The following is a 26,456-nucleotide window of genomic DNA, read 5'->3' on the forward strand; positions in this document are numbered from 1 at the left end:
AAACAAATAGCCCTTAACGTTCTTCACTTCAATGAAACTCACTGAATCGGGGTTTTAGTTCGGCATCACCAGAATGATCAAACAACAAAACATTTTGCCGGAGTAGTGGAAGGAAAAAATGAAGCCGTCACTGGAAAAAAACTAAAGCCGTGACCGGAGCTTTCTTTGTTTTAGTTCGTTGTCGCCGGAAAACTAAAGCCGTCATCGGAGCTTTGTTTGTTCCAGATTTAGTGTCGGATTTAGTACATAAATGTTCCTGTTTTTCAATGTTTCTTAAATCAAAGGTTTAAGGTTGCTATTCATTTGTTTAATCCCTTGTTATAATTTGTTTTATCAATTTAGGAATTTAGGGTTTTTGGATTTTAACTATAATTGTTATAATTTGTTTTATCAATTTGGGGATTTAGGGTTTTAAGATTGAATGCTTTATTTGATTTTATTAATTTGTTGCTTTTAGGACTGATATGGATGCTCTTTTTCTGCAAGTTTTTCTTAGATCTAAAAGAAATTTCATTAATTTTTTTGTTGTTAAATGAATATGTAAAATAATTGAAGTTGATTCCTTTTTGAGATTTATTTCACTTTTTGTTTGTTGATAACGGACTTATATTTCAAATTTTTTACTACAGATTAGCTGAGGTTGCAAGTTCTTATAACTTATTGTTTTAGTGAGTTTGAGTTTGAAGATGAGATGAAAATTGTTTAAATGTAACGGAAATAACTAACGGTTGTTATGTTGAGGGACTCACTTCGTCAAAAAATAGGAGTTTTGAAAGTTGAATGTATACAATAGTACATATTTGAAAGTTGAATACATACGATAGGAGTTTTGAAAATTGAATGCATACAATAGGAATTTAGTGAAAGTTCAATGCATTTTCATATTTCATATACTTTTCACTGTTCATTTGGAAAAGAGAAAGAGACAAGAAAGTGGAAAGCTTTGACGAACTAGTAAATTAGGGGCCCACTTCATTGTGCCAAAGAAACCCACCAAAAAGCTCAATAAAAAAACGATAACGTTACAATGACGCCAAAGACGTAGTAAAACAGAAAAAGAAAAACAACAACAACAATACCCAATTCCAGTAGAGTGGAGAAAAAGAAAAAAAATGGCAAAATAACCTTTTTACCGTCGTAAACTGTAAAACCCCTTGATTAGTATGTTGGTGAATATAATGCCAACAAAGAAGCATATCTAAGTCTAGGAAGAGAAGCTAGAACAATGAATTAAAGGTCTGGTAGCATTTAGATTTTTGACAAAAACCAAAACTATGGGATATGTTTCATTTATAAACAACTCACAAGGCTAACTTAGTTATTCACAACAATGCCCTCCTCAATACCAGATTGGCTATCGAGTTTCGTAATACGTAAACCATTCTTAGCCGATGATGAAACATCAACGATAACAGTATCTTCTTCGTTGAAATCACCCCTCAATATACCCATCGAAATCTCATTCTCAACCATCTGTTGAATTACCCTCTTCACTGGTCGTGCACCGAAGTTGGGATCAAACCCTAATTTAGCAAGAGTATCAATAGCTTCCGCTGTGTAACGCAAATCAATTTTCTTCTGTTTAAGCCTATCTTTCACACGATTCAACTGCAACACAATTACGGCCGTTTAGATTAGGGAAAATTACCAGAACAGAAAAACATGAAATACAAATTTGAAAACATATATCAGTTCAAGCTTGTGAAAAACTAGCAGCATAAATTCAGTTTCTCACATTTCAGGAAATATTAAAATCGAAATTGCCCAAAGTGGTAACATAATACTGGGGTGTTTGGTTTCGCATTTTAAAAAATTGATTATGCGTTTTAGATAATTATAATCAAATAATTAACTTAATCATAATCAAATAATCAGCTGCTGTAGACGTATTATACATTAATGGAGTTTGAATTTAATTATGCTATGTGGTAACACAATAAACTAATAATCAGTTTGTAGTTATTTGATTAATTATTTGATAAGTAAGATTATTTGATTAAATTAACAAACTGTTAGGAAGAAAAATAGGCAAGAAAGTAAAAGATCGGGTAATATAATATCACGTTTTACTACGGTAAGGGTGACATGCTTTTTCATTTTCACGTTTTGAGTCTCCTTCCTTAGGGTGACTTGCTTTTTCATTTTCACGTTTTGAGTCTCCTAAAACGCAATTAACTATTTTTAAAGTTAAGTTTGCCAAACACTATGAATCGAGTACACAGAGGAATTGTACCTGGATTTCAACAATGTTTCTGATTTGTGTGGAGTCGAGTGGTTGAAAAACAATATACTCATCAATTCGATTCATGAACTCAGGACGGAAAGTTTGCCTAGCCAATTCAACAACCTGCTTTTTCATCAATTCGTAAACTGCATCCTTACTATCATGTGTGCTTTGGAGAGTATCAAGTATGTAATGTGAACCGATATTAGATGTCATTATCACAACCGAATTTGTAAAACTGACAGTCCTTCCTTGAGAATCGGTTATTCGTCCATCATCTAACAACTGTAAAAGAATGTTGAACACATCATGATGCGCCTTCTCGATTTCATCGAACAAGACAACCGAATACGGCCTTCGGCGCACGATTTCAGTAAGTTGACCACCTTCTTCATAACCGACATAGCCAGGTGGCGCACCAACTAACCTTGAAACTGCATGTTTTTCCATATACTCACTCATATCAATTCTTACAAGAGCGTTTTCTGTATTGAAGAGGTAATTAGCTAAGGATTTTGCGAGCTCGGTTTTACCAACACCAGTGGGACCCATGAACATGAAACTTGCTATTGGTTTGTTTGGATCAGATAGTCCTGCTCTTGACCGTCTTATTGCATCTGCAACAGATTTGACTGCCATATCTTGACCAACTACTCTTTTATGAAGAACCTGTTCAAGCGAAACAAGTTTATCTCTCTCGGATTGTTGAAGATTTGATAACGGTATTCCGGTCCACTTGCTTACGATTTCAGCAATGTCGATATCTGTTACTTCTTCACGCAGGAATGATTTTCCGGAACGCTGATATTCAGATAGATTCTTCTCGGCTTCTTCTAGCTGGCGTTGGAGGGTCATTAATGTTCCGTATTTGAGCTCAGCAGCACGGTTCAGATTGTAATCACGTTCAGCAGCTTCCATTTCTTGGTTTACCCTGTCAATCTTTGGACACAAAAGCATAATCAACAAATAGCATGAAACAATATAATATCCAATAGAGATTCAGTCGATACGGTTCATAGTTCAGTATGATGGGTTTTTGCAGCTCGGGGAGTATCCGGCAACTAATCAGTCAAACTAGATCAAACTTGGTCAAATTCAGCCAAAACTCGGGATTACTCAGAAAAACGGTCAAAACTCGGAAAATCAGTCAAAATTTGACATAGCTTGGTCAAAATCAGTCAACATCCAAGTACTCCCCGAGTTGCCGAGTACTCCTTAAAACGTTCCGACAGAGTACTCCCCGAGTAGCAATTTTTGCGACTTTGTTCATGGTTCAGTGTGATAGGTTGACCCACAAACACTTACAATATTTTAATTTATTATTTATTATATATATTAAATATGCATTAAAAATAAATAAAAAAATTACCTCCTCCTTGATTGACCTTATGCGGGTAATAAGTGATTTTTCACGTTCCCACTGTTCATTAAACTCTTTTTGTTTCTCTTTCAACGATTCTAAATCACTCTCCAGCTTCATCAGCCGTTCTTTGGATGCTTTATCAGTGTCGTTTTTAAGCGAAAGTTTCTCCATTTCAATCTTTAACACGGCCCGATCTATCTCGTCCAATTCAGTAGGCTTAGAAGTAATCTCCATTTTCAGTTTTGCAGCAGATTCATCTACTAGATCAATAGCTGCAATCACAAACTAACATCAATACATGATAAGAACAGTAAATTTAAATTATGATAACAACATTGTTTAGAGTTCTTACCTTTATCAGGCAAAAATCGTTCACTTATGTATCGATCAGCAAGAACAGCAGCCGAAACTAGAGCACCATCAGATATTTTAACCCCGTGATGCAGTTCATACCGTTCACGTAACCCACGAAGAATTGAAATAGTGTCTTCAACAGACGGCTGATCACAAAATACTTGTTGAAACCTACGCTCCAAAGCAGGGTCCTTTTCGACGTACTTTCGGTATTCGTTTAATGTAGTTGCTCCAATACATCGTAGCTCGCCTCGACCAAGCATTGGTTTTAACAAATTTCCCGCATCCATTGATCCACCAGTAGCTCCTATACACACAAACAATCATCACCTTATTTAGACATAATTACGCGGATAGTCCTTAAAGTTTTTTTCTTGCGTGGACAGTCCTCATGGTTTGGGAGTCTTACACGTACAGTCCCTGAGACTACTGACGGACATATCGGTCTTGGGGTGCGTTTGTTTACCTCTAACCATTCAGCATACAGTGCGTTTGTTTTCGACTTCTGAATGAGATATGGTGCTGAATAGTTCAGTATTCAGTGTTGGACCATTCAGAGTTAAAAAAACTCTCTTTCTTAACCATTAAGAGGCTAAATTTTATGTAATATTCTTCTTAAACCATATCCAGAACACTTATCAAATAAGTATATTGAAGTTTTTGTTAATGCTAAACGATAACAAGTTGATTTAATTGATTTATATTGTTTATTCAAAATGATTATCAAACAGCTTATTGTCATTCATAACTAAATTCATTCAGAGACTTTGAACCATTCAGATTATGAACCATTCAGCGCTAAATCATTCAGTTTTATCAGACGCGCCCTTAGAGAAACCATGAGGACTGACCACACAAAAGAGTAAGTTTAGGGACTGAGCATGTAATCTGTGCTAACCACAAGGACCGCCCACGTAATTATGTCTATTATGATAAACAAAAAGTAAAATCACTCACCTGCACCAACTACGGTGTGAATCTCGTCGATGAACAAAATGATTTCTCCATTTGAAGCTGTGACTTCCTTCAACACAGCTTTAAGTCTCTCCTCAAAATCTCCTCGGTATTTAGCACCAGCAAGCAATGAACCCATATCCAGAGATATAAGCTGCAGATATTAAACCAAGGGCAATTTTGTCATTACAAGACAAATTAAAAACGTTAAAATAGATGGTAACATGGAAACTGTTCTAACCTTACGATTCTTAAGAGGCTCAGGAACATCTCCACGCACAATTCTTTGAGCTAATCTGCAGGATACATCAATATATAATAGTTTTAAACTTCAACCATTAAATGTGAAATATACAAATATATACATATACATATACATTATAATTGAGTATAAATATACATGCTAAATTCAAAAAAAACGTACCCTTCTGCAATTGCAGTTTTCCCGACACCGGGCTCGCCAATAATAACAGGGTTATTCTTTGTTCTTCTAGATAATATCTGAATACACCGCCTTATTTCATCATCTCGGCCAATGACTGGATCAAGTTTACCCTTCCTAGCAAGTTCAGTCAAGTCATTACCGTATTTTTCAAGTGCCTGGTATTTCCCCTCGGGATCTGTATCAAATACATATAGCAATACGAAAATATCATTATCAATATTCAATATGTTAATAGAAAACATGAGCATTAATATTTGAAAAACAGAAATTAATGGTTATACTTTGATCGGTTACTTTCTGATTTCCACGAACAGCTTGAACAGCATCTTTTAATGATTTCTCAGTTAGCTGCAACTTTGTGAACAGCTGCTTTCCAAATCTTTTATCTGAGTGGAACGCCAATACAAGATGTTCCACAGATACAAAATCATCGCCCATTTCTTTCTTATGCTTTCTCGCATTTTCAAGCAAAGTACTCAGATTTGACCCGAGTACAGGATAACTGGTGTCACTGACCTACAAAAGAAATATTACTCACTTTTTTCATTTACAAAACTCAAAAGATGGTTGCAAAACTCGGAATTACTCCCGAATACTCCCCGAGTACTAGGTTTTTGGAGAGCTCCAAGTACTCAGTCAAACTTGGTCAAACCTCGGGATTACTCTGAAACTCGGTCATACTCAAGATTACTCAGAAAACTAGGTCAGAATCGGTCAAGAATCAATCAAAAAGGTCAAAGTCAAACTTGGTCAACATTCGAGTACTCCCCGAATTGTCGAGTACTCCCTATAAAGTCCCTCCCAAGTAGGGAGTGTTGCTTGCTCGAAAGATATAAAAATCAATAACCTATTCATGTCAATAGTAATACCTTTGGTTGTTGATCTATAAAGTTATCTATAGCTTGTAGAACCGATGTGTTGTCCAATCCAGCCTTTGTTAGTATGCGTCTTGCTAACCCATCTTTTTGCTCCAAAAGTGCTTTCATTAAGTGCTCAGTTTCTACAATTTGTTGTTTGCTACCTCGTGCTGCATCTATTGCACCAACAATTCCCTCCCATGCCATCTCTGTGTACTCCTTATTATTCTGACATTGAAACAAAAGGTTTTATACAAAGAACTCGTAACACATGTGAAAACACATAATGATTGCTGAAATATCACACATAATGATTGATGAAATATCACTGAATAAGAGATACAATGACATTCCACATAATGGGTTTTGCGTTCTACATTGCAAGTCTTCCAACCACCTATCAAGCTACAATTGTGTTGACGTATTAAATAAAAAAATAATAGTGTCATACTTGATCATTTCGTACTGTTATGATTGTTCACTAATTCATATCAAGCGGACATAACCTATCCAAGTAATACCAAACTTGCAAGGTTCTTTGACTTTTTTAAACTAACTAGATATGATATACAGTGGTCATAACTTCATTATAACATAGGATATAAATATAATGAATAGGAAAGTCTATTAGATACTAGAAATGTACATCATAAGGTAAGGCGCGACAAATACTTGGAGATAAAAGATTTTAAATTTTTAATCCACCATTTATAATTTGTCGCCTAAACGGATATTGGTAACCCTATATTCCCAAAGTTCGACCTGATCCAACTGTACGTCTGTACCACTATCTTTAGAACAATAATGCGGACTCACTACATTCCTTGCAATTATTAATATTCCGAATTCCGATAATAAAGCTGTTTATAGCAACTTCAGTATCTTTTGATGGATGAAATCCTTTCCTAGATAATAGTTAAATCAGCACACTACCAGTGTTTTAACTTGTCAGGCAACCCACTTTTTATGTCAAATAATGAAAATTCTATAGTAAAAATTATAACTTGATATCAGAAGCAAATACTTCCATTGATTATATAGAATGGATCATTTTAGCCAAAGTAAGGATGTTTTTGAGTTTTCCATTGATCATCTTCTACATTCAAATCACCCTAAAATACGTTTTTACATGATTACATCAATATAGCATGTATTACATTCAGCTGCAGCTATAAACTCTAAACATCTTGTAATTACTTTCAATAAAAACATGAAATATTAATGGTTATCAATGCACATGGTACTTCATAAATCTACAAATAGGCTATATACTTTCTCAAATATCCGTTGTCGCTCATATACCCATTTTCGTCTCACTGTCGGTCACACACTTTCAAAAAGTGTAACAATGTCAACATTTCGTTACCGGTTACCTGTTGAACCGGTAAAGTTAATTATCCAACTTTTTTTTACATTTTATATTCTAAGTAGTCATATACTTTCAAGTTTTATTCCGGTGTAAGCTATATACTTTCAATTTTTATTCTGAAGACTACTTAGAAGCCACGTCATCAATTGTTTTCATTGCAGGTAAAAACAGTATAGTGGCTTATATTGGTACACCTTTTGAAAGTATATAGCCGACAGTGAGACAAAAATGAGTATATGGCCGACATCGGAGAAAATTCAATCAATACAGCAATTCACAATACCATAAACCTATGGATATATACATACACATTCAAATACAACATTCCAAAACTAAAAAATATTAATTACCGGAGATAAGCTTGGAGCATCAGATGAATACAGTCTGTGACTTGAAAACGAAATCTTATTGTATCCAATTAAGCTTCCATGAGGTATGCTACGTATATAATTCGCGAACGGCCGTGGCGTAATAACGTTATTTGGGGATATAATGTCAGATGCGCGAGTAAGAGACGAGAAATTGGACCGAGATTGAGAACGAGGTGCGTTAAAAGAACCATTTACGACTGCAATTAGGGCTGATTGAGTGCGTCTGATTGTGTTGTAAGTGGAGGTTTTCCGTAACATGACTGCAGCAGCCATTGTTGGATTAGAGTTATGTGTGATGATTGATTGTTGTTGGAGTGTGGTTGATGAATTAAGATAGATGGAGATGAAAGTTGAAAAGTGAGAAGGATTTAGAAGAGGAAACTTGGAGAACAAGAGGGATGATTGTAGAAGGTGAAGGTTCTAGAAACACACTCTGGTTTGGAACTCTCCCGGTCCTAGTGAATGTGTGATTTTAGCATGTTGCACGTGAACCGCGCGTGGTTCGAATTTTCCTTACCCATTGTGGGCCGTCAAACCGTAAACTTATTCTTATGGTAATGGGCTTATTCTTTTCCTCATAACTAAGCAGCATATTAACTCCTATATATAGGCACTAACTACGCGCGAAATGGAAATCGTTAAAAAACACTAGATAACGAGCCCTATATTCTCGCTCGGTGCGAGTTAAATTTTTTCGATATCACCGTTTAACTCGAAATAAATTTACGAACACAACGCGACTAACTATACGCGAAACGAACGTCGTTAAAAAAACACTAAATATTTCGGGCTATATTACATACATATACATACACGTCCAACAAACAACCCAACTTACTAGATATATTAGGTACCAAACAACGTATATCCAAATTCAGCAACGCGCGGTCGAATTTTTTTCTAGTTATATACTAAATCTCGTGAGAATATGTGTCGCTTCATCCCCAACCAAAGCAAAAATCTGGTCAAAACGACATTGACCAAAACTTACACCCAAAAACTTAAAAAACCCTCCCTCAACTATAAACAGCTTACAAAAAATACCCCAACCTCCAGGGGTGTAAACTGTCATTTTTCTAAATTAAAATACAAACTCCACCCAGCCACTTCGACAGCCCGTATCTTCCTCCTCGACCCGAGTTAAATTTCACCGATCTACCGTTAAACTCGAAATAATTTTATGAACAAAACGAAACTAGGTACGTTCGAAACGGAGACTTTTTAAAAAACGCTAAACACAACGACAACCTTCCCGCTCGCCGCGAGTTAAATTTTCCACGAGCAGCGTCATAATCAAAATAATTTTATGAACAAAACGAAAAAAAAAACTTGCGTTCGAAATGGACACTTTTTAAAAAACGCTAAACACAACGACAGCCCGTATCTTCCTGCTCGCCATGAGTTAAATTTTTTCGCCAGCACCGTTAGACTTGAAATACTTTTATCAACAAAACGAAACTAACTACGTTCGAACCGGACCAAAAGTCCCCGTCGCATCGCGCGGGCCGGACCTGAACTAGTTATTATTATTACAAGATTGTTAAAATCACTTGAAGTGGCTAGGGTTTTTGATAATGCCTAAAATATACAAATGTTCGTAAGCATTCTAAGGCGTTATTTTGGTATTTAATCATCATTTTACCTAAGTTTTATCTAAATTGTTAGAATTTTATGTAAAAAGCTATCTTGAGTTTGGGTTTAAAAATGTGTTAAACAGGACAAAAACAGAAAAACCACATAAAAAGATCACAACCGCTGGTTATGGTCAAGTATAGCTGCCGGTTATAGAAGAAAATACAGGATGTTCGAAAGAACTTGAAGAACAAGTAAAAGACAAGAAAGTCACCTACTTCATCACAGAAAGTCGCCGATTGTGGTGATCTGTTCCTTATACGTAGAGCCCAAGCAAAGATAATTAGGAAACAGAATCCGGCTGAAACACAATTGAAGACAGCTGTCGGGTGTACCATTAAAGCCAACGACTCTAGAGCTAATTGTGACGACCCGAAAATTTCCGACCAAATTTAAACTTTAATCTTTATATTATTCCGACACGATAAGCAATGTTTGTTAAGTTAAATCTCAAGAATTTTAAACTGTGTTCATACATTCATTATAACCTCGACCAAATTCCGACGATTCACGAACCGTTATATATAAATAGATATGTATATGTATATATATATATATATATTATAACTTGAGAATATTAATAAAATATTAAACGTACAATACATTACACGAACGTATTTGTTTCAATATGATTTTTGACGAAATTAAAAATATATATATTAAATGATTGAATTATCAGAAACATTGAATTATGATTACAAGTCTCTGTTGAGAGGTCCACTATGATTTGAGAAAATCTATTCCTCTTGACGATATTCAGAATAATTTGTAAAGCTATTTATAAATAAAAACAAAAAGTGTCATTTACGAAAGTTAGGCAAAAGTTAGTGGAGAATTGGTTTCCATAATATTCTATTAATCTATTTTCAAACGTACAAAGACGTTTTCAGTTTAAAAAGAACTTTATTATTAAAACGTATATAACTTTTATAAATATCTAGAATCACTTTTGACAACTCATTACTTAACTAGTATAATAAATATAAAGATATTTATATTTTATTTCATTAAATATATATAACGATTTAAATTAATATTATATATATTTATACGCGTATTATACATACATAGTTTTTATACTTTTACTATACTTTAACTTTACCTTTACTTTACTTTTACTTTACTTTAACTTTAATAATTCACTTTAATAATTCATACTTTAATAATTCATACTTTAATAATTCATTTTAATAATTCAAAAATATATTATAAATAGAATTCAATAGGTTTCATTATTTCACAGAAACTTGAAAATATATTTCTCTAAACTCTCTCAATCGATTTATATATATATACATATATATATATATATATATATATATATATATATATATATATGTATGTATATATACATATATATATATATATATATATATATATATATATATATATATATATATATATATATATATATATATATATATATATATATTTTTGCTCTGTATTATTTCAAGATATTATTAGTATACATAAAATATTACGACGGAGTGCTGTCCGAGTGATTTCAAAATAGTTTTTTTTTTTGAATGAGTCGAAGCTAAAGAAATTATGGGTTATAGCTATGGAGGTGATGGGTATGGTTCATGGATATGCTCATGAGGTTAATCTAGTGTTTATCATCTCCGTTGCGTCCACGTACTTTCTTGCAATATTGAATCTCAATATTGATACGTTCGTGAATCCGAGGCCAACTTTGCACTTGTTAAATGACGTTATATGTATTTTTACTACGAAATACAGTATGGTGAGTTTCATTACTCCCTTTTTATATATATTTTTGGGCTGAGAATACATGCGCTGTTTTATAAATGTTTTACGAAATAGGCACAAGTACTAAAACTAATTCTATGTGGGTTTAAACCAGAAATATACCCTTAGCTTGGTAACATTAAACTACTTGTCTATGTACGGTAGGCGCGAATCCTAAAGATAGATCTATTGGGTTTGACAAACCCCATCTTGACTATGGGATGCTTTAGTACTTCGAGGTTATTTTAAACACACCTGATCTGGTGTACTTCAGAGGGTAAAACATGAACGTTAAGGCTTGTTACCAGGTGCCTACAACTTATAGAATACTTTTATACACTTGCGAGTGTACATATATTTATAAACGGAAATCTTGTGGTCTATTACTAATACGGAAATGATTGATTGTGATAAACTAATGAACTCACCAACCTTTTGGTTGACACTTTAAAGCATGTTTATTCTCAGGTATTAAAGAAATCTTTCGCTGTGCATTAGCTCATTTTAAGGATATTACTTGGAGTCATTCATGACATACTTTGAAAGACGTTGCATTCGAGTCGTTGAGTTCATCAAGATTAATATTAAGTCAATTATAGTTGGATGTAATATGAAATGGTATGCATGCCGTCAATTTTTGATGTAAAGAAAGTTTGTCTTTTAAAAACGAATGCAATGTTTGTAAAACGTATCATATAGAGGTCAAATACCTCGCGATGTAATCAACTATTGTGAATCGTTTATAATGTATATGAACGGATCCTTTCAGTTGGTATCAGAGCGGTGGACTTAGCGAACCAGGTCTTGCATTAGTGTGTCTAACTAATAGTTATTAAGATGCATTAGTGAGTCTGGACTTCGACCGTGTCTGCATGTCAAAAGTTTTGCTTATCATTTTTAGTCGGAAATCATCTACTTACCATCCTTAGGAAATTAACTGCTTATCATTCTTAAGTCTAGACGCGTTTTTCTACATTTATTGCATAATAATGTATAGACGAATTCTTATCTTAGCATATCTGTTACTGTGAACTTTGACTGACATCTTTCAAAGATTCCTCCGTAATTTATGGGATTTTGGTATTATATATACATATGTAAATTATGTATTGAAGAATACCAAATATAAATTCTACAATCTATTTCATACCAAAAATTCTTTCCCTGATCATACAAGATGGATCCCTCAACCAGTTCGAGTTCCTCGGATTCCGACAGCTATGCCGATATGGATTTCCACATGATCTCCGAAAGCAGCGTGACCGGAATGGATCAACCAATTAGCCATCATCTATTTTGGATGAATTGAGGATGGGTTCGTAATCTACTTAACCATTGGAGACAAGAAGAAGGTGATCCCTTTCATCCACCACATTGCCCTCTTGGCAATGAACCTGAAGCACTTACCGGCGAACCTGTCCGAAACACCATTTTCTCTCTCATTTCCAGAGTATCTCGTCATGATTATATACTACACCAAATTCTAGATCTTATTTATCCGCTCGTCCAAACCGACAATCACCCCAGTGTAATAGAAGAAGTCAACGAGCTTCGCGCTCGGGTAGTGGCTTTGGATAATATGGTGCAAAGGTTACAAACACCAGCAGCAGCACCAGCAGCATAACCAGTACCACCATCAACAACATCAACAGTACCATTACCACCACCAACAACAACCGCATCGCAAACCTCAATTTCACAATCTGTCCCACGAGCATCGACGTCATACGCCATGTAGATACTAAGGAATACCACAACGATGAAGTATTGATTCATAACTTCATTGGGGAAACATTCTACGACGATTATGTAATTTCTAAAGTTTAGAAATTATCTATCCTAGCCTTAACCATAAATCAAATGAGTTTAATTTAATATTAACTCATTAAATCTATATTACATCTGAAGAAATATACACATATATATTTCCGTAAAGACTGTAATAAAATTCTTTTGTACAAAATATTAATTGTGAAATTTTTTTTAACGGGTAGGTAATACCCGAGAGATATATAAATTCACAATTAATATGTTGCATTCTTCGAATCTGATTCAGCAAATCATCCATTATACTCCCTACTTTCACAACAATATCCATTCTTTCATATAAATCAAAACAATCATACTCATTCAAATTCAATTACATATTCTGATTTTGAAATCGCATAATTCAATTCGAAATATAACCAGTATCATCACTCTTAGATTCCTATATCTTTCAAAGCTATACTTTGACTTCAAAACTGTGTTAGAACATCATATGTACTAACGATTACAATATGTGCTCAAACCCTTCGAAATTCCTGAAGACTTCAACTAAGGAACAATCGAGATGATGATCCAACCACATGTTACCCACAGTTATACACCTGAAAAACTCTCAAAACCCAAGTCATAGTTCAACACGTATCCGTGTTAGACCCTTTGGCATTTACTAGCTAAAATAACTTTTCAATTCCGTTTCAAAATAGACAGTTTTGTCACAGCTCCAGTAAGTCAACTTCGACTTCTCAATCAAAACAGTCTTATTATAACCTCGATAGATACGTTGCCCTTTCACCAACGTTATCGGGGAATCATTTATATTCACCACATTAGCAATAAACTTACCAACAACTTCACTGATCTTTGACTTTAAAAAAAAATCATTATAATTATCGAAACCCTATCATATACTCATTCGTACCTTATAACAAGAATTGCCATACCAATTATTGAGAATCAGCAATCAGTAATTTTAAAACCTCGCAGCATGTCTACATCAACAATTACATATACACACAACGTCTACCTCCAAGACTTACATTCTTTGAATGAGAAATTTCTGAAAAACACCCTAAACTGCGAACCAATTCTCGAAATTTTGAAAAATGCTGATGAAGCAGCAAAAACTGTAAACGACCTTAACAGTAAAAAGTTGAATGATAAAGGATCGTATATTGGCAAAGCTCAGAAAAATAGAAGCTTTGGAACTGGAAAACGGATTGAGCAAAGTATGAAGGTGGCTGTGGAAAAATCACAAAGGCTGAACCTGCCTTCAAAGAATCCAAATGATTCAGTACTTGCTGAAGTCATTAATGAATACCTTGCTCCTGACTCTAAACCCCTGCGGACAATATCCTTCATCATTCTCTGATATTAGACATTCTAAGATATCATCGTATCTTTCATTATAAATATCATCCATACTTCTGAAGATATTTTTATAATTATTCTTATCTGAAATCATTTACCTCTTCGCGCTATCTGTATTATATCATAAAAGAAACTATTTTAGTTTCTAAATTCTGAAACATTCGAGTTTAAAATAGGAATATTCTTGAAGAAGTGTTGGGAGCTGAAGCATGAGTTAGTATAATATAATGACACTTGATCAACGTGATTATATTACAGTAATTCATGCTGAGTTTCTAAATGGAACATGATGATTCACATATCATAACGTCATCATGTGCTATGTTACACGACTCTTGTATTCTCTTTGATCTCTAAATATCAAGAAAATATTTCTTGATAATTCGGCCTTTTCCGAGGTATTCTGGTAATTTGACAAGTCAAAATCGTGCCATTACAATTTCCTTCCTAGAACATTAACAATGTTCATTCCGAAATTTATATCTGCGAATTATGGACCATTACAAGCGGTGCTTAATCGCAAGAAGAAGAAACGAAAGGACAAAGCTCCAAACTAGAAATGGGAGTATAAATCATAGCAAATAGAAGAGAGCATTAACTGTGGATGACAATGATTATAGAAAAAGCAAGGACTTTGAAATATAATGGAAGATATAAAACCCAACAACAACCCAGAAATCACAAACCGTATATATCAATGCATATAGCAATATAAAGACACGGGAGAACTAAAAACACTATAAAACCAAGAGTATAGTAGAAGTAAATAGATTTTTCCGGAGGCAGATGAAAAAGAAGAGCGACAGATATGAAAGTGAGGAGTATATCAAGAATCAGCACTGGATGAAGCATATTGACAAATATTTTAAAATAGGAGTTGAGAAGGTGTGAGTTGTAAGAAAACAAAGGAGGTGGATTTATAGTGAAATATCCGACAGAGAAATCAAAATGGATTATCGCATTAATTCGAAGAGGATCATAATTTCCTTAATCGCCGAATAATCAAATCCAATATAGATTACAAAGATTTTCTTTTCGGAGATCAATCGTTATGACGTCAAAAGATACGACGAATCACTATTATCTTATTTCATTCATTTACGATAACTTCACTCACACGCTTCGAGTAATCGAATTATTTTATCCATGCTTCTTGAACATGATAAAACTCTATAATCGTTATAATAACATTCTCATTGTTAGTCATGACGGCCTCTATCAAATTTCGGGGACGGAATTTCTTTAACGGGTAGGTACTGTGACGACCCGGAAATTTTCGACCAAATTTAAACTTTAATCTTTATATTATTCCGACACGATAAGCAATGTTTGTTAAGTTAAATCTCAAAAATTTTAAACTGTGTTCATACATTCATTATAACCTCGACCAAATTCCGACGATTCACAAAACGTTATATATAAATAGATATGTATATGTATATATATATTATAACTTGAGAATATTAATAAAATATTAAACGTATAATACTTTACACGAACGTATTTGTTTCAATATGATTTTTGACGAAATTAAAAAAATATATATTAAATGATTGAATTATCAGAAACATTGAATTATGATTACAAGTCTCTGTTGAGAGGTCCACTATGATTTGAGAAAATCTATTCCTCTTGACAATATTCAGAATAATTTATAAAGCTATTTATAAATAAAAATAAAAAGTGTCATTTACGAAAGTTAGACAAAAGTTAGTGGAGAATTGGTTTCCATAATATTCTATTAATCTATTTTCAAACGTACAAAGACGTTTTCAGTTTAAAAAGAACTTTATTATTAAAACGTATATAACTTTTATAAATATCTAGAATCACTTTTGACAACTCATTACTTAACTAGTATAATAAATATAAAGATATTTATATTTTATTTCATTAAATATATATAACGATTTAAATTAATATTATATATATTTATACGCGTATTATACATACATAATTTTTATACTTTTACTATACTTTAACTTTACCTTTACTTTACTTTTACTTTACTTTAACTTTAATAATTCACTTTAATAATTCATACTTTAATAATTCACTTTAATAATTCATACTTTAATAATTCACTTTAATAATTCATATTTTAATAATTCACTTTAATAATTCAAAAATATATTATAAATAGAATTCAATAGGTTTCATTATTTCACAGAAACTTGAAAATATATTTCTCTAAACTCTCTCAATATATATATATATATATATATATATATATATATATATATATATATATATATATATATGTTTGCTCTGTATTATTTCAAGATATTATTAGTATACATAAAATATTACGACGGAGTGCTGTCCGAGTGATTTCAAAATAGTTTTTTTTGAATGAGTCGAAGCTAAGGAAATTATGGGTTATAGCTATGGAGGTGATGGGTATGGTTCATGGGTATGCTCGTGAGGTCAATCTAGTGTTTATTATCTCCGTTGCATCTACGTACTTTCCTGCAATATTGAATCTCAATATTGATACGTTCGTGAATCCGAGGCCAACCTTGCACTTGTTAAATGACGTTATATGTATTTTCACTACGAAATACAGTATGATGAGTTTCATTACTCCCTTTTTATATATATTTTTGGGCTGAGAATACATGCGCTGTTTTATAAATGTTTTACGAAATAGGCACAAGTACTAAAACTAATTCTATGTGGGTTTAAACCAGAAATATACCCTTAGCTTGGTAACATTAAACTACTTGTCTATGTACGGTAGGCGCGAATCCTAAAGATAGATCTATTGGGCCTAACAAACCCCATCCTGACTATGGGATGCTTTAGTACTTCGAGGTTATTTTAAACACGCCTGATCTGGTGTACTTCAGAGGGTAAAACATGAACGTTAAGGCTTGTTACCGGGTGCCTACAACTTATAGAATACTTTTATACACTTGCGAGTGTACATATATTTATAAACGGAAATCTTGTGGTCTATTACTAATACGGAAATGATTGATTATGATAAACTAATGAACTCACCAACCTTTTGGTTGACACTTTAAAGCATGTTTATTCTCAGGTATTAAAGAAATCTTTCACTGTGCATTAGCTCATTTTAAGGATATTACTTGGAGTCATTCATGACATACTTTGAAAGACGTTGCATTCGAGTCGTTGAGTTCATCAAGATTAATATTAAGTCAATTATAGTTGGATGTAATATGAAATGGTATGCATGCCGTCAATTTTTGATGTAAAGAAAGTTTGCCTTTTAAAAACGAATGCAATGTTTGTAAAACGTATCATATAGAGGTCAAATACCTCGCGATGTAATCAACTATTGTGAATCGTTTATAATGTATATGAACGGATCCTTTCACTAATTAAGGTATTAGTTGCGGATCAAGAAACTTGGTGATCAAGAAACTACTTAATCGGGAATGTTTGGAAGGTTATATTCGCTGGCTATATCCTTTATAACCGACAGCTTTGGTGACGATATTGCAAGGTTATAAATAGAGGTCGAATCTACCAATTTTGATGTACTTTTTACTTTATAACTTGACTCCCAATTTATGAATTTTATTATATAGTTAGGGTTTTAAGATAGTTTTGAAGTATTGTAATGACTTTTGGATTCAAGAATTCTTTCAAGTTTATTCAAGTTAATTCATTCTTGCTTTCGGGTACTTATTTAATTTATTGTTATCTCTTTTATTATGTTTACTTTAAATTGCACGCTGCTTTATTCGTCTCCAACCATGAGCTAAACATTCAAGGTGGTTAACTGGACGAAAAGATGAAAATTGGATTAAAACTATTAAATTCGTCGGCTCTGGCAGCTACAGCCGATGACTCTGAATGTTAATTTTGACAGTTTTCTTGTCTTTACCAGAACTGTTGGAATATGGTTTATGTAATTTATTTGAATCTGTGTGACGACCCAAGAATTTTCGACTAAATTTAAACTTAATCTTTATATGATTTCGATACGATAAGCAAAGTCTATTAAACAGAGTCCCCAAAATGTTTGAACTATTATTCAGGAATGCATTTGACCTTTGACCATTTCCGACGATTCAAGAACAATTGTGTGTAAATAAATAGTAAATAAATACTACAGATTCAATATACTATATTATTGGTAAATATGATATAATAAATAAATTGTAACATATTAAATTTAATTATAATGTTAAGTATAAAAGGTTATATTATTATTATTGTTAATATTATTACTATCATTAAAATTAATGATATTATAACTAATAATATTATTAGTACCGCTAATTATAAACATATTTTTATTATCAATATTAAAGTCAATAATAGATATAGTATTAATATTAATAGATAATACATAAATATGAAAATTGTTATATTATTATTAGTAGTAATATTATTGTTATTATTCGTATAATTAGTATTATTGCTATAAATAATAATAGTGTTATATTTCATAATTATTATAATCATTATTAACAAGAATATTAACAATTATCAGTTCTATTATTTATATTACTCTTATTAGTATTATTATTAATATTATATTATTATAAATTTTTGTATTACTAATAACAAGGTAGTTATAATTATTGATTAATTATTATATATAAACACAAATACATATATACGAAATATATATAAAAATATTGGTATACATATATATGTTTATACAGATATATAAAACAGATATATACTAATATATATAAAAATCAGTATTATCCTTTATTTAATAATTAATAAGATAAATACATATATATTATATAAAAGAATCAAAATTTGTTATGTATCACAATCAGTTAATATAATCAATTTTGTTCTCTATCTGATATTAATAGATATCCAGAATCAAGTGACGTACGAATTGATTCCATGTATTTCAATAACAAACAAATGCTGTTAAGGGTCGACCTCACTTTATTTATTTTACTTCTGACAGAAAATTCTTGTCGAGCAAATCTAACTACAAAACAAACTATAATTGATTCGTTTAAGCTAAAATGATATCACATAAATGCTATGTAACCATCAGCTTGCAATGGGAATGAACAAAGAAAAAGAAAAACATAATGTATACACGTCGGTCTCTTTTCTTGCTCCATTTTTTCAAAAACCTAAAAACCGAATCAATTTTCAAAATTTATAAATGTAGTTGTGTTAGGATTCATCCATTAAAGCTTTCTGCAAAGTTTCAGATTTCAATTCTTCCTAACGAAATTGAATTTTCAAAGTCAAAGTTTGATTTTTGAAAAGTCAACTGATGTTCTTCGATCAAATTCGGATTACCTGTTATAATTCGAGTTTAATTAAGGATTTCAGCAGTTTCTATAAAATATTTAACACCTATTTTATGTTGTAAGTATAATCTAATAGTGTCTAAATTTTAAAATCAAAGTTGGATCTTCACCTTCATTCGCGAACACAGCAGCGGGGCTTTTTCTTCTTTTATTTTATTTTTATTTTTTATCCAATTAATCACTAATAAATGTTTATGTGTTGAATATTAATCCTAAAATCAATTTTTGCGTTAATCAGTAAGATTAGATGAGTTTTGGGTTGTGTGAATTAAAAGAAGAAGAAGATGAAGAAATTTCTGTTCGTAATATTTTTTTTATTCTTTTCTTTTCTGTTAAAAATAAACCCCCACACACCTGATACTTTTATTTTGTTTGCAAATTTAAAAACATTTTTTTTGGTTTTGCTGTTATGATATTGATCCTGGATTTTTGCTGTTTGGTATTTGGAGAAGAACAAAGAGAGAACAGAAACAAGAGTTATATGAATTTAAGAATAGATTATTTCAGAAAAACGGATTTGGTTGAGTGGTGTTGGTTGTTTCGGGTTATTCGAGAGGTCTTAGGTTCAATCCCTGCTGGTGGCATTCTTTTTCTTTTAAAGTCTACTTATATGAGGTAGATTTCTTTTATTATTATTATTATTATTATTATTATTATTATTATTATTATTATTATTATTATTATTATTATTATTATTATTATTATTATTATTATAAATATTATTATTGTTATTATTATTACTATCATTATTGCTATGTTATTATTATTACTTACTAGTATTAGTATGTTACTAATTAGTATCATTTATTAACATTATTAGTATTAACACTATTATTATTTTTGGTATTATTGTATCATTATTGTTATTATTAATTATTATGATTAAGATGATGGACATATTAATTATTGTTACTACTAACTTAATATTATGAATATTATTATCACTAAAATAAGTAAAATTACTATTATCATTATTATTAAGACTAGTATTAATATTATCATTAGTATTATAAGTATTACTAGAAATATAAATTTTACCATTTTAATATTAATATCATTATAATGAGTATGATTAATATTATAATTATTATGAAAAATAATACGATTTATTTTCATAAATATTAGAATTATTATCATTTTATAAGTATTGGAGTTATTATCATTAACATAAGTATTATTAATAGGATTATTATTATTAGTATTATTAACATTAAAAATTATTATAATTATAATCAAATACAACTTTTATTCACTATTATTAATATTATATATTATCATGTATATAAAAATATACTTAAGAGTAACATTACATATAAGTATGAATAAATTATATTAACAATATTTATATAAATGCCCATATATAACAAATTAGGTATTTTTAAAACTATATAAATAATAATCATTTTAAATATATACACAAATCAAATAACTAGTATATAAAGTTATAATATATGAGATCGTTCGATTACGATTAGATGTATTAATGAATATACAAATGATATAGGTTCGTGAATCCGAGGCCAACCCTGCATTGTTCAGTTCCGTCATATGTATTTTTACTACAAAATACAGTATAGTGAGTTTCATTTGCTCCCTTTTTAAATGCTTTTGCAATATATATTTTTGGGACTGCGAATACATGCGGTGCTTTTATAAATGTTTGACGAAATAGACACAAGTACTTAAAACTACATTTTATGGCTGGATTATTAAACCGAATATGCCCCTTTATAGTCTGGTAATATAAGAATTAGGGAACATCACTAATTTTGAGAATTAGTGCACCCCTAATTGACGCGATTCCTAAAGATAGATCTATCGGGCCCAACAAGCCCCATTCTGGAATTTGGAATGCTTTAGTACTTCGAGTTTATCATATCCGATGGGTGTCCTGGAATGATGAGGATATTCTATATGCATCTTGTTAAGGTCGGTTACCAGGTGTTCACCATATGAATGATTTTTATCTCTATGCAGTTTGCGAAATGCCTGATACGAGATGTGTATTTATGGAATTAAAATCTTCTAGTCTATTAAAATTATAGAAATGATTGATTACGATAAATTAATGAACTCACCAACCTTTTGGTTGACACTTTAAAGCATGTTTATTCTCAGGTATGAAAGAAATCTTCCGCTGTGCATTTGCTCATTCTAGAGATATTACTTGGAGTCATTCATGACATATTTCAAAAGACGTTGTATTCGAGTCGTTAAGTTCATCAAGGATATTATTAAGTCATTTATAGTTGGATATATTATGAAATGGTATGCATGCCGTCAACTTTCAATGTGATGAAAGTTTGTCTTTTAAAAATGAATGCAATGTTTGTAAAATGTATCATATAGAGGTCACGTACCTCTCGATGTAACCAAATGTAATGTATTCGTCCAGATGGATTAGGACGGGTCATGAGAATCTGTTTGTCTACTGCTATGACTTAACATTTAATTGTCATGCTTAATGAATAGGTACAATAGAATCTGGGATTAACACATCATTGTTTCTAAGTATTCGTTTGCTGATTTATTCAACTTTCAAGATTAATCATATCTAAAAAAAAGTGTTTGAATTGCATGAAATCTATTTAAGGGTTAATATTAGTAATTTATGGATGATTATTAATTGCACTTATATAGTAATTAAATAATTAAGCTTAATTGAAAGAACCCTTGTTTTTGTGAGTTTATATGCCAAAATTGCATGAGAATGTGATTAAGACAAAATATTAGAACATCACTACCGTTGAATCTGATTAGGTTTATTAGCTTATCTATTTGTCAGTCTGAATGAATGCCATCTTAGTTCTCATCATAAAACTTAGATGACATTTATTATGCAAGTAAGCCATAATTAAGTCCTAATGATTGAACTTACGTGATAATTAGTTTTACTAAACTTATAAGAATAACAATCGGTCTTTAATTTTTATTTTATTATTTTTATTAATTATCAATATAAGTTGAAACCTACTAAATGCCAAAATAATCCTTAATGAATCTTAAGTCTAGTTAAGCATCTTTTTAATATTATTTGAATTTAATCAAAAATTTCATTCTAACTTTTATAAGATAGTCTTATAAAAATCTTTGACCAAATATGCTTTATAATTTTCTCTTTCCAAAGAGATGATATTTCAATAATTAAATAACAATATAATATAATCTAATAACTCTATCTTTTTTAAGAGACAGACTAAAGATAAATAACAACTCTTATCCAACTCTGCATCTCTTGGGGCGAACCTTAACTTACTAATTACTATACTACCTTGATCGAGTTTTGTCGTTCGTAAGGGTGTTAAAAGTGATAAATAATTAAAATTATATAAATATAAAGGATGAAACAAAACTAAGTATTACAAGCACACACTTTAGCACATCAATTTTTCATATAATATGTGTGTTTTTTATGATTGTAAAATTAATAAATCTATATATGTATGTATGACTCAATAATTATCAAATTAAGTCATAAGAACATAATATTAAAACGTAAGTACATCAATTGTCAACACTGCTCTATCTTTTCATTTACCTACATATTAACCATCTTCTAACATATTAACCATCATTTAACAGACAAAATTAATAATATAATTAAAAAGATACATTTACATACACAAAATTACATAAAAGTTAATAAAATTAAATTACTTTTTACTATCATTTAAAACTAATTTTGCCATTTTAAATCAGTTATTATTTGATTAAATTATGATATCAAAAACTTCACCCACAATTTATCAGGTAAACTAACTTTACCATTTTACCATCATTAGTATTTGATTAAATTATAATTACTATCTAAAAATTCAAACTTTTAATTCACTGCTATAATCTATATCTATATATTATATAAAACGTGTGACAATAATCCAACGTGTCAACTCCTGATTAATTTATGTCACATGTCAACTCCTCCTTTATTCTTGTCACATGTCAGTCTATGAGTTATTTCCATATATTAATTGAATTATCAAATTATTGAATTATCGAATTTCCCAATTTAATTTAATATACATATTTCATTACCTAAAATATTATATTATTAAATAATATTATATTAATATTAACACATGTTATAATTATATTAATAACATAACATTTTATGTTATATTATTATTATTATTATTAAATTTTTTTAAATGATCATAATTAATATTATTTTAAACGATACATTGATTTAATATTATATATATATATATTTATATATATATATATATTTATATATTTATATATATATATATATATATATATATATATATATAAATGGTCATATATTGAAACATTTACAATGTTTTTTATTGTATAAAAAACTATTAAATAGATATTTTTTTCTTAGCATTATAATATTGTTTACGAATGATAATTTATATAGTATAAAATTAATTTACACTTAATATAATGTTTGTAGAATATTATATAAATGTGGGCTCATTTTGTCAATTGAAGTTAAAATGGTTATTTGATAATCCTTATAGATATTTAGATGTATCTTTGTCATGCTTCGTTTGAGATTTTGACAATTTTGTACTAAAAACATATATACAGTTAGAGATATACATACACTATTATTTTTAACGGTGGATTTTAAAACAATTTTTAGGGGCTCATGTTTGGTGTGTTTTATCGATTATTTGTCAATTGAAGTTAAAATGATTTCAACGAACGAACTCTTAATCGATACGTTAGTATTCAATATAAATGTTTTCGATATTAATGTTATCATTAATAAATAATTTTTTTATTGTATTTGTATTATACATGTGATAAGTTGTAAGATCCTGCTGTTCCAGTTAAGTGGGACGCCATCCAAAGTTATGGGACGCCGTCCAATTGTGAAGAGCTGGACGCCGTCCAGTATTTTGGACGCCGTCCAGATGTACTGACGGGCCAGCTATTGGATTTTAGAGATTTTAAAGGGGTAAATTGGTAATTTAACTTGGAGGACGACTTTAAGGCCCCAAAGATCAGTTGGTGGGTGCCTTTACTCCATTTCCATCTACCTTATCCTTTTCCACTTAAATTCTAGAGAGAGAGGAAGCTTTAGTGTGAGAAAGCTCAATCCAAAGAGGAAGAAGCTAGATTCGGGTTTAAGCTCGAGTTGTAAAGTTGTTCATCTACTTCCTAGCTAAGTTTTGATTGTGGTGGTAAGTCTCAACCTTGATTTCCTTACTTTAATTGTTTAAGGGTTAGGGTTTGGGGTTAGTGACGAACTTAAAAACCCATTTGTTGGTGATTTGGGGGTTTTTTTATGGTAAGATTGGGTCATGAGGACTCAAAGATGACTAACCTAGGGTTTTGAAATGATAAATGTGTTTAAGAGTCTTAATTGGTTGGTTAATTACTAGCACATCTAGAGATTTAGTAAACGGGTGTTATTTGGGTATGTTGGTGACCCAAATGGGTGTGTTAATCTTGAAATGGGTCAAATGAGCCTTTGATGACCTAAGTTGTTTAATGAGTGTGAAAATGCGATAACCTTATGTTAATAAGTGAATTAAGACCAAAATTTGGCTAGTGTTAGGGTTTGGCAAAGTTGACCTAATGATTCGGGTTAAGGGTGCAAATGGGTCGAAATTTCACTATGGGTCAATATGACATTAGAATGGTGAGTAAGTTGGTTGACCAACTCGATTGTATGATTGATTATATGCATGATGTAATAGGTACGTCGCATTGAAGGTTGCGAGCTTGATTAACTCACCAAAGGCGTTAAGGTGAGTGGAATAATTATACATGTATGTATGTAATGTATTTACTTGTGCGAAATGCTATGTGGGTTTTAAGTTCGGGTATGCGATACCACAACGTGTTGGCATGGGATGAGGGTTTAAAGTTCGGGCATTCGATACCTCATCTTCATGTGTGGCATGTGATGTGGGTTAAAGTTCGGGCGTTCGATACCATATCATATGTATGTGTGCAGGCGTGAAGTGTGGGTTTAAAGTTCGGGCGTTGATACCACCCAAGGGACTAGTGATGCATACTAGTGGCGTCTGTGTGACTAACGGTTCATTCGCGAGAATCATTCCCTTTGTATTTTGGTTAACCATGGTTATGTGTTGTAGTGTAGCATATTATATTGTTCGTGTTATATGCTATTGTTGTGCTAGCTTGTGTTATCGGAGATTTAGCATTTTACTTGCAATGGTATGCTAACTAGTTTTCTAGTGTGTATGCGGTAATTGTGTAAATGATTGCAAGTAAGTAGGTTATATATGTATATGTATAATTATTGCATTCGCTAAACATTGCTTACCCTCTCGTTGTTTACCTTTTTTAGGTTCGGGCTTGGATAAAGGCAAGGGTATTCGATTGGATTAGTGGCCTCCCACTTTGTTTTGATAGGGGACGCTTTTGGGAAAGGATAGTTTTTGAAGTTTGACCAAGATGTGGGTAGTTTAACCCCAAACACCATGCTTTAGGCGTCGTTTGGAATTTAAACTCTTATGGTCGAAACTTGTATTTTTGAACGGAATTCGTAAAACGGCCGATGTGGGCTCGATGATGTAAAACTCGGTTTTATTGTGAAAACTTCTTAGTTTTACCTATTATGAAGTGTTGTGATAATTGGTTTCGTGAAAAAGTGTCGGGAAGCGGGTTTTCCGCTCGCGTGAAATTGGAAAACAGATCAGTAAGTTCAGTTCATTTGGACGCCGTCCAAGATGCTTGGACGCCGTCCTGGCCTTCATTACTGGACGCTGTCCAGATAACTGGACGCCGTCCAGATACA

At 31.5% G+C, this 26,456-nt stretch overlaps 1 protein-coding gene across 1 annotated transcript; it reads right to left on the reverse strand.

The window, feature by feature from the left end:
* Positions 1–1,084: 1,084 nt before the first annotated feature.
* Positions 1,085–8,309, reverse strand: LOC139856815 (chaperone protein ClpB4, mitochondrial). The gene is made up of 10 exons (XM_071845523.1): positions 7,917–8,309; positions 6,210–6,425; positions 5,622–5,856; positions 5,320–5,515; positions 5,137–5,191; positions 4,899–5,049; positions 3,940–4,248; positions 3,594–3,859; positions 2,234–3,163; positions 1,085–1,608 (listed from the first exon to the last, which is right to left on the reverse strand). Exons 1-10 carry the CDS (start codon positions 8,208–8,210, stop codon positions 1,315–1,317), a joined length of 2,946 nt encoding a protein of 981 aa, XP_071701624.1. The 5' UTR covers positions 8,211–8,309; the 3' UTR covers positions 1,085–1,314.
* Between the last annotated feature and the right edge of the window lie 18,147 nt (positions 8,310–26,456).

The sequence above is a fragment of the Rutidosis leptorrhynchoides genome, chromosome 7 (genome assembly GCF_046630445.1).
Source record: "Rutidosis leptorrhynchoides isolate AG116_Rl617_1_P2 chromosome 7, CSIRO_AGI_Rlap_v1, whole genome shotgun sequence".
NCBI classification, from domain to species: domain Eukaryota; kingdom Viridiplantae; phylum Streptophyta; class Magnoliopsida; order Asterales; family Asteraceae; genus Rutidosis; species Rutidosis leptorrhynchoides.